A 12,697-nucleotide genomic window follows, 5' to 3' on the forward strand; every position below is an offset into this window, starting at 1 on the left:
GTCGCTGTTTCATGTGTTGAAGTAGACCCATGCGACGTAGTCGTGTGTGAGGAAGCTAGTCTTGATGTAGAAGTCTGATAGCTGGAGGTTGATCTATGCGACGTACTTGTCCCATGTGCCGAGCCAGATCTCTGTGATGTGCTTGTCTTGTGGGTAGAGGTAGATCTGTGGGCTGTAGCTGTATCCGTTCCATGAGAGGTACCTGTTGAGTGCGTTGAGGTAGATCTGTGTGATGTACTTGTTCCATGAGTTGAAGTAGATCTGAGTAACGTGGTCGTGTGAGGGGAAATTGACCTCGATGTGCTAATCCCATGAGTGGAAGTAAATCTATGTGATGTACTTGTTTCAGGAGAAGCAGTTGAAGATCTAAGTGATGTTGTATGGGGAGAAGTTGACTTTGATGTGCTGGTCCCGTGGGTGGAGGTAGATCTATGGGATGTGGTCGTGTGAGGGAAAGTTGATGTGCTAGTCTCATGAGTCGAGGTGGAACTACGTGATGTACTCGTTCTATGAGAAGTAGCAGAAGTGGATTTATGTGATACACTTGTCTCATGCGTTGAAGTTGGTCTGCTAGATGTAGTTGTATGTGGAGAAGTTGACCTCGAAGTTTCATGAGTTGATGTAGTCCTATGAGATGTAGCGGTACCGTGAGAAGTGCTTGACCTGCGGGAAGTAGTAGTCTCGTGGTGGGAGCTGGTATGGGACGTGCCCGTACTATGCGACGTTGCATGAGTCGTTGTTCCACTTGATGTAGAAATCCCGTGTGTGCTAGTCGATTTGTGAGAGCTCGTCGTTGGATGAGAGGCAGTTCCAGAGTGTGATGTACTATGCGAGCTAATTCCATGCGATGAAGACGATACATGGGACGATGTTGACCTATGTGAAGTACTGATGGATTCCCTGTGTGATGTAGTAGGCCTATCCGATGTCGGTATGGATGAGGTAGACCGATGGGATGAGGTAGACCGATGGGATGAGGTAGACAGATGCGATGAAGTAGATCCATGCGATGAAGTAGATCCATAAGATGAAGTACTAGATTCATGAGACGAAGTCCTTTCACGAGAAGTAGTCGTATGTGGCAATGTACTAGACCCGTGAGATATAGATCTATGTGTTACAGTAGACTCGTGAGAAGACGTAGTTGGGTGAGATGATATTCCACGCGAAGTGCTGTGATATGAGCTGAACCCATGGGATGAAGTAGAGCAATGCGATGTAGCCAGATCATGGGAAGAGGAGGTACTGAATCCATGTGAATGGGAGATGGACGGATCGTGGGAGCGGGAGGCAGCCGATCCTCTTGATGAAGAGCTATGAGATGAGGAAATTCCGTGCGACGATGATGGCTTCTGAGTTTCGGTTCTGAAGGAAGTAGATCCATGTGATGTAGAGACTCCATGAGTCGACATAGATCTATGAGATGTGCTAATTCCAAGAGACGAAAACTGGCCATGGGTTGATGTAGACTTATACCAGCCAGTATGATGCGAAGATGTCGGTCTCGACGAATGAGTCTCATGCGGAGAAGTTGGCTTGTACGAATTATGGTGTTTCGACGAAGTGACGGGCTTATCTCCGTAGGTAGCCAAAGCAGGCACCTTTATGACAACAGTACCAGGTCTAGTTCCAAAGCCCGGTATGGTGTACGTCTCCGTCTTGGTACCAGTCCAATAAATCGTCTCTGTAATATACTTGACAGGATTCTTTATGATCACTTCGCCGCAATCAGTTCCTTTGGGAGGCACAGTATATGTGACTGTTTTGCTGCCGCCCCAAGGAACAGTCTTGGTGACATATCCGCTATGAGGCGTCTTGATCACAACAGCGCCAGGCTCGCCTTTGTGAGGGGGGACGGTGAAAGTAGTAGCAGTACTTCCGGCCCAGGGTGCAGTTTTGGTAACATATCCAGATTCATCGCAAGGAGTCTTTACGACGACGGTGCTTGGCCCTTTACTGTGAGCGGGGGGAATTGTCACCGTCTTAGTCGTAGTGCCAGTCCAGGACATAGTAGTCGTGACGCAGTCAGGGCTCCATCCTGGGATTTTCACAATCTTGGTAGTTGGGCCCCAGCCAGAAGGAGGAATCGTGACCGTCTCAGTCGTAGGGCCGTCCCACGACTTTGTAGTGGTCACACAATTTCCTGCTGGGATGGGAACTCCAGGCGTCACGTAGGCTGGGACTCCTGAGCATTCCATCGTGGTCCTATGTAACATGTCAGTAACATCATATAAGCGTGCAATTAACAGTATAGTCAAGACTCACTGAGTATACATAGTAGAAGTAGTTTTACCACAACAGACATATTCCGCTGGGTGGTGTATCACGATCTCCGCGGGATGAGGACACTCCGCGTTATGCGCATTAGCAAGCTGCAGGAGGCCTGCGCCCAAAACGGCCACAGACCGAACACCGAGCCAACTCTTCATCTTTGACGATTTCTAAAGGCAACGAATAGTCTTGCAAAAGAGTGATACAAGTAAAAGAGAGTGATGTTGCTTGCTGTTCGGTAAAGAAGACGGACTATCACTGTCTATTTAAGATTTCACGGGTCTAGCTCCAGCCTCAGATACGTGCGTCTAATCACCACGAAGTCGCGTCGTATGGCTTTTAAGGCGTTATCATGTACTCATTCTTTCCGTTCGCGTCAATGACTCCCTATACGATGAGTATTGGTGGTTTCTTCGTTAGCTTGCATATATGCGGAATGCTGCCCTGACGATTGTCAAGAAAGGCTAGCACCAACAGACCTGATCGACACATTCTTCACAGCAAGTCCACGAAAGTTATCTTTGACGCTACTTCATATTGAAAAGTAATCATTCGTTAGGAGACTGTATAGTAGCCTTATAGGAAACTTAAGCTATTATAGCCGTCCCCAAAATATTTCCTTATTGCAGCCATGGCGACCCATTTGTATGAAGTTATGCCATTATCATGGCTCATACTGAATCTGTATCTTGCAAGGTCAGTAGATATATCAAACCATTCCAGATAACCGGATCAGGGGCTTATCTAGGAGCTGTTCTATAGGGCAAGGCGAGCGAGACGAAGGCTTCACCCTCCCTCAGATCGACAAGGTGTGTTGGGACCAACATGAGACAATACACTCAGCTAGTATGACTAGTCTCAGCCTCATATCTCCTCAAAATCAAGATGGTGTTCCAATTTCATGTACATGATGCTACTGTGCCTGGCCGCTCCCTTTGGAACGATCTTCAGCGCGATGCTGTTAGTTCATGCAATGCAAAAATCCCCGAAATGAGGCATTCTAGGCGATGGCGCCGACAAAGGAAATTTTATACGACGGAGTTAGTGTAGCATGCCAGCTAAACTGAATTAGAAATTTCAAAGAGTAAAAATTCTCTTTAGCGGACGACTGTCGTGGCCCTGATATGTTTGCGTTGGCGGGTTTCCGGAAAGATGTGCGGCTAGAGTGTTGGTTGTGGCTGCGCTATCTCAGGAGCATTCAAGTGAAGCTGCTCACGGAATGTATTTAGTATACAGCAGCAGTCTCGATATACCCCGTTTAAGCGTGATATAGCGCTGTATGGCGCATAAGCAAGGCCACGCTCCAGCTTTAAGTGACTGGAAATGACAGAAGAGTGACAGGGACGTCGTAGGCACAGCGCCCTTAGAGGAAGTAAGAATCAGTCCATATTGCATTGCGAAACAACTGTCAAATGCCTAGTTAGCCATCTGTTATATACAACTACTCTCAAATGCGCAGCAACGAATCGACGACTACATGTACATATCTCTGCTTCGAAGCAGGCGCATTTCTCCCTAGCTAAATTTGATGCTAGCTACATGACACTGACTACCCTATATTCTTTGAAAACAAGCATTTTGCGTATAGAATCTTGTAGCATTTTACATATATATTGATCAAAATAGAATTTATCTCATGTACATTCTGCTAAGTTGTGGAAATTTCATTTCAAATTGGACAATTTGCTCTCATACGAAATCCTGTTCTTAGCCTAATTTGCCTGCTGCTGAAGTTCCTTAAGCTTCTGAAGCAGCTCAGGGGGAATCATGGGGTTAGGATCCTTTTCAGATAGCCCCTCGACTCCGACCTTGAGGAAGTTGGGCTCTTCCGAAATCTGCTTGCTCAGAACAGTCTTCACTTCGTCAACATCCCAGTTAGCCCAGACGAACCGGCCATGCAGATATTCAGCCTCTCGGCTAGCCGCCCAGACCGCAAACTGGCCCGGAAGGTTTTCTGGAAGATTCGAGAGTTAGTACGAAAGGTTTATGTGGGGAGAATATGAATATGGGGGAGCCATACCATCATCAAAAGGAAATCCCATGTCCTCGCTTGCACCAGAACTGCGAGCCATATCGGTGAGAACACCACCTGGGTGGAAGCATATGATTTGCATATCGTCGACTTTGGTATCTTTGGCAATCTGCTGGACCAAGAGCGTAGCAGCATTCTTGGTCATGCCATAACTTGGGCGTTCTGGAGCCATTGACTGCCACATATATCCGGCGATAGTCGAGATGTTTACCAAAAACTACAAAAGCGTCAGTCTTGTTACAACTCTGATACGGTTTGTTTAGAGAACAGAGATGATCTAACCTTGCGAGAGCCTTGCTTGCCCGTCTGCTTGTAGAATCGCTCAGTAAAATCCAATGTAGAGCGTACATTGGCCTCAAAATCGGCCCAGACGTTGCGAAGGCCATTTTCGAGAATGGGAGCTACTTGGGTGTGCGACGCCGCATTGAGGACCAAAACGTCGACGTAAACTCCATTGCGCTGGAGACCCTCCCAGAAAGCTGCGGTAGATTCGAGACTTGCAACGTCACAGACTTTGCCCTCAACCACAGTAGACGATCCAAAGCCCTCTCCTTCTTTGGAGAGCTTCTCGGCGGCAGACTTTACAACTTCCTGACGGCGACCCAAGATGATGACATGCTTGGCGGAAGCTTTGATAAAGTTGCGGGCGATGGCATAGCCAATACCACTGTTGCCTCCGGTAACTACAACGGTTTTGCCTGCTTGGCTGAGTTCTGGGCGTGAGGGAGAGATGGCCGCATAGGGCTTTCGGTGGTACTGCTTGAGGGATGGGAGACTCATGGTTGCTGAGGAAGTATTGCTGCTAGGATTTTGTTTCTGGAGTAGGTTTTGTTGCTGTATCGTTGTGATGACTGTTGAAGATATTGAGCAACATTGTCGTTCGTTGTCTGCTTCTTATACACAGCACCTGCTCTTCCATCTTCCCACATAAAACAAAGCACCCAGGCCATCTCTCTCCTGACTCCCCATTATTCTGGTCCGCAGCTCCAAGTCCGCCTCAAAGCAGCGGAGTTCAACATCAAGAAAAACAGTTTATTAATTCAAAATGCCTTCACACTCCATTACACACATGCATAATTTGTCTTTCTGGTGCCTTCCGATGTGGCGCTTATAAAATGCGTGACCGGCGGCGGGTTCTCCGTCCGCAAGTGGAAAATTCCCCGCCGGCGTCGCCTATAAAGCCCCATGAGCCCCCGAGGCCCGGCTCCGCCTGGCGGAAGAAAGCCCGCCGGGATGACAATTGAAATTTCGGCCCCGGGCCTTCAGGAGGAATAAGGGGATCAGTCAGTAGGCAAAACCTCGAATCTCATATCCAGAAGAAAAGACTCCAGTCGCACGATCGCCCGCCATGTCGGGTTTTCCTCCGCAGAAGCGCCTAGCCTGCATCGCCTGCACTAAGGCGAAGCGCGGCTGTAGCAAGCAGACGCCCTCGTGCAAGCGCTGTCTGGAGAAGAACGTCGTCTGTCGCTATCCGGCTCCGCGCATCACGCCGCCGTACGATCTCGTCTTTGCGGAAGATGGCGCCGTATCTGCCGTTCCAGCATCGACGGAGAGAGGTCTGCTTCTGAGTCCGGCATCTCACGGTAGCGACGAGCAGCAGCAGCAACTGCAGCAGCACGAGATCCACACGCCGGCCCGCCAGTCAGTAACAGCAGAGGATCTGCGGCATCCGTGGTTTCTATCACCGCCCTCGTGGGCCATAGACCATAATACGAGCTCTATCCCCTCTCAAATCACCTTTAGCGATGAGGCCCTCACGTACTTTATCGGCCAGCTTCAAACCTGGCTGAGGCAATTCGCGAGCGAAGGTCATTGTCCCTTTATCCACCCCCAGCTATGGAAGATCCATCTGCCAGACGCTATCCAGGATGCGTTCGCCTCCCTAGCAGCATACCAATCCAAGACTCCCGCAACCGAAAGGATGGTTATGCGCATTATCGAGAACCGCGCCAATAACCTAGTCGGGAGCTATAATGCCAGCGCCAATGAAGATTTTGGAGTCGTCATGCTTGACTCTGCGTGCCACCTCGCAAGGACCCAGGCTCTCCTGATCTACAAGATCATTCGTCTGTTCGACGGCGACATTCGCGCCCGCGCCCAAGCTGAAAAGCACATCGATACTCTCTCACAATGGGCTCGACAGATGTGGCGAAGTGCCAATCTTGCCCTCTCTTCGGATCACGCCGAAGCATCGATTCAGGATGGAAATAGCAATGGGCCGGTTGATACGCAGCTACGAACAGATGGCTCCATGACGTCGACATGGCAGGCATGGATATTCTCCGAGTCCATCCGCCGCACATACCTGGCCGCGACTCTCACAGAGGCCGTGTACCTGACTCTCAAGCAGAGCTGGGCTCCCTGCCCTGGCGGCATCATATTCTCCGGCGGTGCGGGCCTGTGGGAAGCAACTTCGCCAACCTCTTGGTTCAACCAGTATCAACAGAATCTTGTCAATAGTGTGCGCTGTATTGATGGCGATCATTTGTTTACTAGCGCCAAGCCGTCAGACGTGGATGAATTTTGCCATGCCACTCTCATTGTGTCGTATGGACTAGAGAGGTTTGATCGATGGTGTAATGAGAGCATGTAAACGGGTCTCTCTTGTTATTGATGTTATTTTTCTGAAGTTTACGAATACCTAGTTTTCTATTTCGAATCGCCTTTATTTCACAGTTCGTGTCGTTTATAGTAACCCGATAGTCAAAGAAATAAATGTATATAGTTGTGCACTTGGTGCCTTTGACCTTACCATATAGTTTATCATATATAACATTCGTGAAATGAAAAGGAAATCATTTGTGCTCCTCGTTTGTTAACACGCGTACATATGAGCCTCATTCTGCTGCGTATATGCTTACATGTCCAGAATATGCTGCTCTCGCTCTCAAGTATGATGCTCGATCAACCTTTCAATCGTATACGTCAGATATTAGCTGGATAAAGTAGAGCTTCGTATTCGCGACCCACAAATTCGCTTCTCCTTGCATGTGACGGCAGCAAGACGAAATAGTAGCCATAGCTTGCGCTGCTTGGGGAATCGCGTGCTGTTGAGGGGGCCAATCGTGAGCCAGCAATTGGCTCCCTCCGTACTAGTATCCTTGACCTAAACTGGAGTTCGCGAAGGATCTCCATGCTAAGAAAATCGGGATCGAGGCCCATGCGGTGCTGAGCCAAACACGCGCAAAGACAGATACAAGTGGAAAATTAGTACTGCTTATTGTTGTTGAATTCGAGAGGGTGTGATGGAAATTCAGAACATGTATAAATGATGGAGAAAAAGCAGCAAACCGATACGCGTATGTTGCATGTATGTAAGTCTCCAATATCAACAGGTGCATCGGTTTCCGCTCTGCCCTACATGGATGCCAAATCAGCTGCAATTCAGCACTCGGTACAGAGCTGGGACCTTGAACAGGGACACTTGAGCCGCCTCCATGCTAGAGCATCAGGTACCTGTACCTGTGCCGCTCTGCATGGCACTATCCACCCCTCTGGATCGCTTTAGTGGTACGACGCAGCCTTATAATCCATCGAGCTGCTGCTTTCGTCGCAGCAGCAGCTGAACTCCTCCAAGCTCGCCAAAATCACGTTCCTCTCTTCCCAGCTGCACTGGTAGCGATACCGAGTAGCAGAGAGTTGGAGTGCTAGGAGCTGAGCCTTGCATCATCGTTACTTGCGGTTTGTTTACTCGCTTGTTATTGAGAGCGTGCCGCTTCGCATCTGCAGAATACCACACAGAAAAAGCTGTTCCTGGCAACAGGATGCTACTAAAGAATCTGTGGCGCGCCGCGCTGACGGCTGCTGGTGAGCATTTCCCCTGCATTTACGTCCTGTGCTTATTATGTCTCTTGATGACTGCCTCTTTTCACCGTTGTGCCCACACAAAATCGCTGACCAACGATCAACGTTATGCATAATCTATAGCCTTTGCAGCAGGCCCGGCTCGCGCCGACGACTCCAACAACCCCACGGGACAATCAACCTTCATCAGCCCCGATGGCAGCCTCGCCTTTGCCTTCACCGTCCCCGACAATGGCAACACAGACATCTACTTCAGCCTGCGCGTGTCGACTGAGCGCTCCTGGGGCGCCATTGGCCTCGGCAGCAACGAAATGGCCGGCGCGCTGTTCCTGATCCTCTACCGCAGCGACAACAACGAAAACAACGTCACCTTCTCTCCGCGCCTGGCCTACGGCAACTACGAGCCCAAATACTATCCCGACCTCAAGTTCCAGACATTCAACGGCACCGGCGTCAAGGACGGCTACATGACGTTTAATGCCGTCTGCAACGAGCACTGTCGGAGCTGGCCCGCTGGTGGCACTGGCAAAGGCTACATCGACGTGTCGTCGCCCAACCAGCAGGCGATTTACGCTCTGGGCCCCAAGGAGAGGTTCACTGGCGACGACCCAAATGCAGGCCTCAAGATGCACAGCGAGCACGGCACCTTTACGATTGACATGAAACGGACGCAAGGCTCGGCTGATGTGCCTGTCTTGACCAAGGACTCGGTCAGCGAAGGCACGACGCTGAACAGCCGGTCCACGGGCAATTACGACTGGAAGGCTGCTGCGCACGCTTCCTTCATGGTCTTTAGCTTCATGTTTTTGATTCCCCTGGGTTCGATCCTCATTAGGACGGAAAAATGGGCCAAGCTTCACAAATTCAACCAGACCTTTGCTTTGTGCCTTGTGTTGGCGGGCCTTGCCTTTGGCATCCTGACAAGCTTCAACTACCGACGGGTAAGCTTCCTTCATTTTCTATCTCGGCCCTATCCTCGTACGTGATCGCTAACGTTGACTCTCTATTTGCTTTTTAGTCTCGTGGATTTCACTCCCTACATCAGATCCTCGGTTTTATCACCATCTTTCTTATGCTAAACCAGGTCGTACTTGGCGTCCTTCACCATCTCAAATGGCGAAAGACGCAGCAGGCCACTAAATTCGGCAAGATTCATGTCTGGAATGGGAGAATTGTCATGATATTTGGCGCTGCCAACGGTTACATGTAAGTGTTTCTTTTTCTCTCCCCGCTTTACGCTTCCAAGTTTGCTAACCCTGCATAATCAGTGGCTTTGGCTATGCCCTCGATCGCAAGTACGCCCTCGTTGTCCTCGGCATCGTCTTCCTCTTGGTACTCTGCTTCTTAGGATACGTCATCTGGGCGGCCAAGCGCAATATGCCGCGCCGCCAACAGGGACCCTCAGGATTTGAAGGCCTCAACCACAGCTACCAGCAGCAACAGCCACAACCATGGCGGAATACTGCCTACTCAGCTGGCGCCTACTCAGGCGCTACCGCAGCCCCAGTATATCCCGACCATCCTCCTCCGGGATACGAGCCTCCATCATCGCAGAGTGAGCTCCAGAGCGCTGCATCGTGGGGCACGAGAACTCGTGATGGAAGGAGCAGCTATGAAGACGAGCCTCTTGATTTAGGATCAAGCCAGAAACCACGGGAATTCACATAAGGGTGTTTCTAGTAGCCTGCAAATATGGCGTTGGGGGAGCATGGGACAAATAATGATTATATAATGAAGTGGATAATAGGGGATAGGATTACGATTATAATTCTCTTTTAGCTTTTTCTCTCTCTCCGTCTTAAAGGAGGCTTGCTCGTATAATATGCATCTTCTCGTTATTACTACTAACGTCTAATGATGAATCTCTCGATGCTTGCCTTTAATAAGCAGCATGAATCTATCAATCTGTACTCGGCTCGTCTTCTTTATCGCCGTCCAGCCAAATCTCATGGCCATCACCCTCCTTCACCACTAGACTCGTCAAGCACGCACAAACAGCAACACTGCTCAGTGCCCACCACACCAAGCCAATAATACCCTTATTCAGGCCAAATCCATACACAACACCACCCACCATCGGTCCGATCGTCCGAGCCGCGCTACTAACACTCTGCCCAAGCCCGTGAACAGTGCCCAGCACGCTTGGATGCGGCGAGCAGTTATTGACGAGAATCGCCTGGCTGGGCAGCGCAAACGTCCGGCCCGTGACTTGGAAGAATAACACGCCGCAAATGGCAATCCATATCAGAATGCCCGCCTTTGCCTCCGGAGGCGGCGCGGTGCTCGGCACGACAGAGAGATAAGGGACGAGGAAGTAGGCCACGGGGAAGAAGAGCAGGAAGAACCGCCACGACTTGATGGTGCCGAGGCGGGCTGATATGTTCGGGTAGAGGAACAGCTGCATGTTGATGCCGATGAAGCCCAGGATGGCCATGGCCATGCCGACGGACCGCGGCTGGAGACCGAGACCGCCGGTGAACCAAAACGGCAGACGAGTCTCTCGCTCCGAGGTTGGCGTCGAGAGGAAGATGAACCAGAGCGAGTTGAATGTGCCAACGTGGAAGGTGAGGAAGAACTGCGCAACCAGCGTGACGAGAACGTTGCGTGTGAAGATGCGTCGAAAGGGCAGCCTCTGCGTGTACCGCTTCGTCGATTTCCTCCTAGCTGTGTCCTCTTCGCCCGCCCTCAGCTCAACGTCAGATGCCGGAACTGCCGAATATCCCTCCGCCTCGGGCGAAGTTCCAAATCGCTTTCGATAGTGCGTGAGGAGTCTCTTCCCTAGTCGGGTGCCCAGGTCTGGCGGCCCGTCTCTCAGGACATCGTGAGTTTCCTCGAGGCCCAGCCAAACGGCCACGGCGGCGAAGAACAGGAAGAAAGAGCTGACGATGTTGGGAGTTGCGTAGGGGAATTTCACAAAGAAGGGCATGTCGCCAAAGAGATTTGGGTAGCTGCCAGCTGGGTCGGAGAGGATGCCGCCGAGGATAGGACCTATGATGACGCCGATGTTGAAAGTCATGGGGAGGAGGAGAAAGGCTCTTGGCTGATACTTTTTTTCGCGGATAATTTCGCTGATCCTGTTTAATTTGTTTTAGCATCCAACTTCACTCACCATCAAGCTCTTAGAGAGAACTATGGAAAAAAAAACTCACATCGTCCTCATCACACCAATATTGCCATTCGTAGCACCACCAACCGTCCGGAACAGCAGCGCCTGCCAAAACGTCGTCGAGAATCCAAAGCCCACGCAAGATATGCTCGTCCCCAATAAGCCAATGAGCAGAACCGTTTTGCGTCCCACGCGCTTCGAATCGGCTATGCGACCCCACATCATCGCCGTGAGGAACTGTGAGGCCGTGAAGCTGGCGTGGAGGACGCCCGCCTGGCTGGAGATTGTGGAATCGGGAAGCGACGGATCGAACCATTTAAGCTGGTAGAACATGTAGGCCTTTTTCATTGAGCGGGCAAGCACAGAAAAGCCCCAGTATGAGTTACAACATTCTGAAAATAATATTCCTTCTTCAAGTGAGAAGTTTGGGAGAGAGGGGTGTTTGAATCCTGGTTGGCCAAACGGCTATGAATGTCGTCTAGCCACCAGATTTTGTAAGTCTCACCTGTAGTGACGTCTGGACAAGCGGTTCACTCATCCTCGCCATGGTAATAATGAAAAGCTGGTCTTTCCGGGGCAACTCGCTCCATGATACCGGTCTCTTGCTCTCATTCTGGCTCACAGATGGAGCAGCGGGTGAAAGCGGGCCATTTTCCACATAACTGCTCACAGATTCGGCGTCTAAAGAGCTTCTAAGTTGAGCATCGACGGCAACTTCGCCGACCGAATCGTCATCGTCGCTATCGGATTTGCTTTGCCTCATCTATTTCGCTTTTTCTGAGGTCACGCGGCCTCGACAGAGCAACAGGAAAAAAAAGTGGGCGGTATCGTCGTGCTTGTGAATATCACTTTCGGCGTCAACTGCGGTAATGGAAATGAAGCAATAACACACAAGACTTCAAGTCAGGATCTCAAGTCTAAGATCAGCAACAACTGCGGAAATAATAGCACAAGAGGGCGAAGAATCAGAAGAAGTAAAGAAGAAATAAATTTTAAACATCCCAAGTCGATGATGCTACCCAAATCATTTTTTTCGCCATCCTTCCCAGGCGCTCGGCACACATGAGCCGTCTCTCCCGCCCAAAAACAGCGACCCTCCCACCAACTGAAGCTGCAGGTACTTTTTCTGAACAAAGAAAAGTGCAAAAAGCAGCCAATCTCTTCGCTTCTCACGCGCAAGGGCTAAGCGACAAGAGGTTTGGGTCGTGGGGCCGCGGGGGTAGGATGGGAACAAGAGCTGGCCGCGTATCCGCGCGATAACGGAGTTTTTGCCGCCGATCCCCAAAAGATAAAAGACTTGAGTCTTGGCCTACAGAGAGGCCGTAGCATTGGGAGATGGTGCGGATGGGGGAGCAAAGAGGAGCTGGAGCAGCTGGAGATGGGCTTCTAGATGGCATTTCACTAAAAGTTATATACCACATGCATTGAATCTGCAATACAGCTGACACACAAATCGATCCGGAAGGTAGCATTATAGCTGGTAG

The 12,697-nt window shown here is 50.3% G+C and overlaps 5 protein-coding genes across 5 annotated transcripts; 2 read left to right on the top strand and 3 right to left on the bottom strand.

Annotated features, from left to right (window-relative positions):
- Positions 1-1,314: 1,314 nt before the first annotated feature.
- TGAM01_v208592 (60S ribosomal protein L19) lies at positions 1,315-2,429 on the bottom strand (the record flags this gene model as incomplete). The annotated part of the gene is made up of 3 exons (XM_024550369.1): positions 1,315-1,396; positions 1,477-2,205; positions 2,266-2,429. 3 exons carry the CDS (start codon positions 2,427-2,429, stop codon positions 1,315-1,317), a joined length of 975 nt encoding a protein of 324 aa, XP_024404878.1.
- A 1,554-nt stretch (positions 2,430-3,983) lies between these two features.
- Positions 3,984-5,083, bottom strand: TGAM01_v208593 (hypothetical protein; the record flags this gene model as incomplete). The annotated part of the gene is made up of 3 exons (XM_018806290.1): positions 3,984-4,225; positions 4,292-4,520; positions 4,586-5,083. The coding sequence occupies 3 exons, from the start codon at positions 5,081-5,083 to the stop codon at positions 3,984-3,986; spliced, it is 969 nt and encodes a 322-aa protein (XP_018660541.1).
- A 568-nt stretch (positions 5,084-5,651) lies between these two features.
- Positions 5,652-6,896, top strand: TGAM01_v208594 (hypothetical protein; the record flags this gene model as incomplete). Its single annotated transcript, XM_018806289.2, has 1 exon — positions 5,652-6,896. One exon carries the CDS (start codon positions 5,652-5,654, stop codon positions 6,894-6,896), a length of 1,245 nt encoding a protein of 414 aa, XP_018660540.2.
- A 1,171-nt stretch (positions 6,897-8,067) lies between these two features.
- On the top strand, positions 8,068-9,775 carry TGAM01_v208595 (hypothetical protein; the record flags this gene model as incomplete). The annotated part of the gene is made up of 4 exons (XM_024550370.1): positions 8,068-8,110; positions 8,231-9,048; positions 9,126-9,313; positions 9,376-9,775. 4 exons carry the CDS (start codon positions 8,068-8,070, stop codon positions 9,773-9,775), a joined length of 1,449 nt encoding a protein of 482 aa, XP_024404879.1.
- Positions 9,776-10,007: 232 nt separating this feature from the next.
- On the bottom strand, positions 10,008-11,976 carry TGAM01_v208596 (major facilitator superfamily transporter; the record flags this gene model as incomplete). Its single annotated transcript, XM_018806287.1, has 3 exons — positions 10,008-11,181; positions 11,257-11,534; positions 11,719-11,976. 3 exons carry the CDS (start codon positions 11,974-11,976, stop codon positions 10,008-10,010), a joined length of 1,710 nt encoding a protein of 569 aa, XP_018660538.1.
- Positions 11,977-12,697: the final 721 nt, after the last annotated feature.

The sequence above is a fragment of the Trichoderma gamsii genome (assembly GCF_001481775.2).
Source record: "Trichoderma gamsii strain T6085 chromosome Unknown Scaffold_37.2, whole genome shotgun sequence".
In the NCBI taxonomy this organism is placed as follows: Eukaryota; Fungi; Ascomycota; class Sordariomycetes; order Hypocreales; family Hypocreaceae; genus Trichoderma; species Trichoderma gamsii.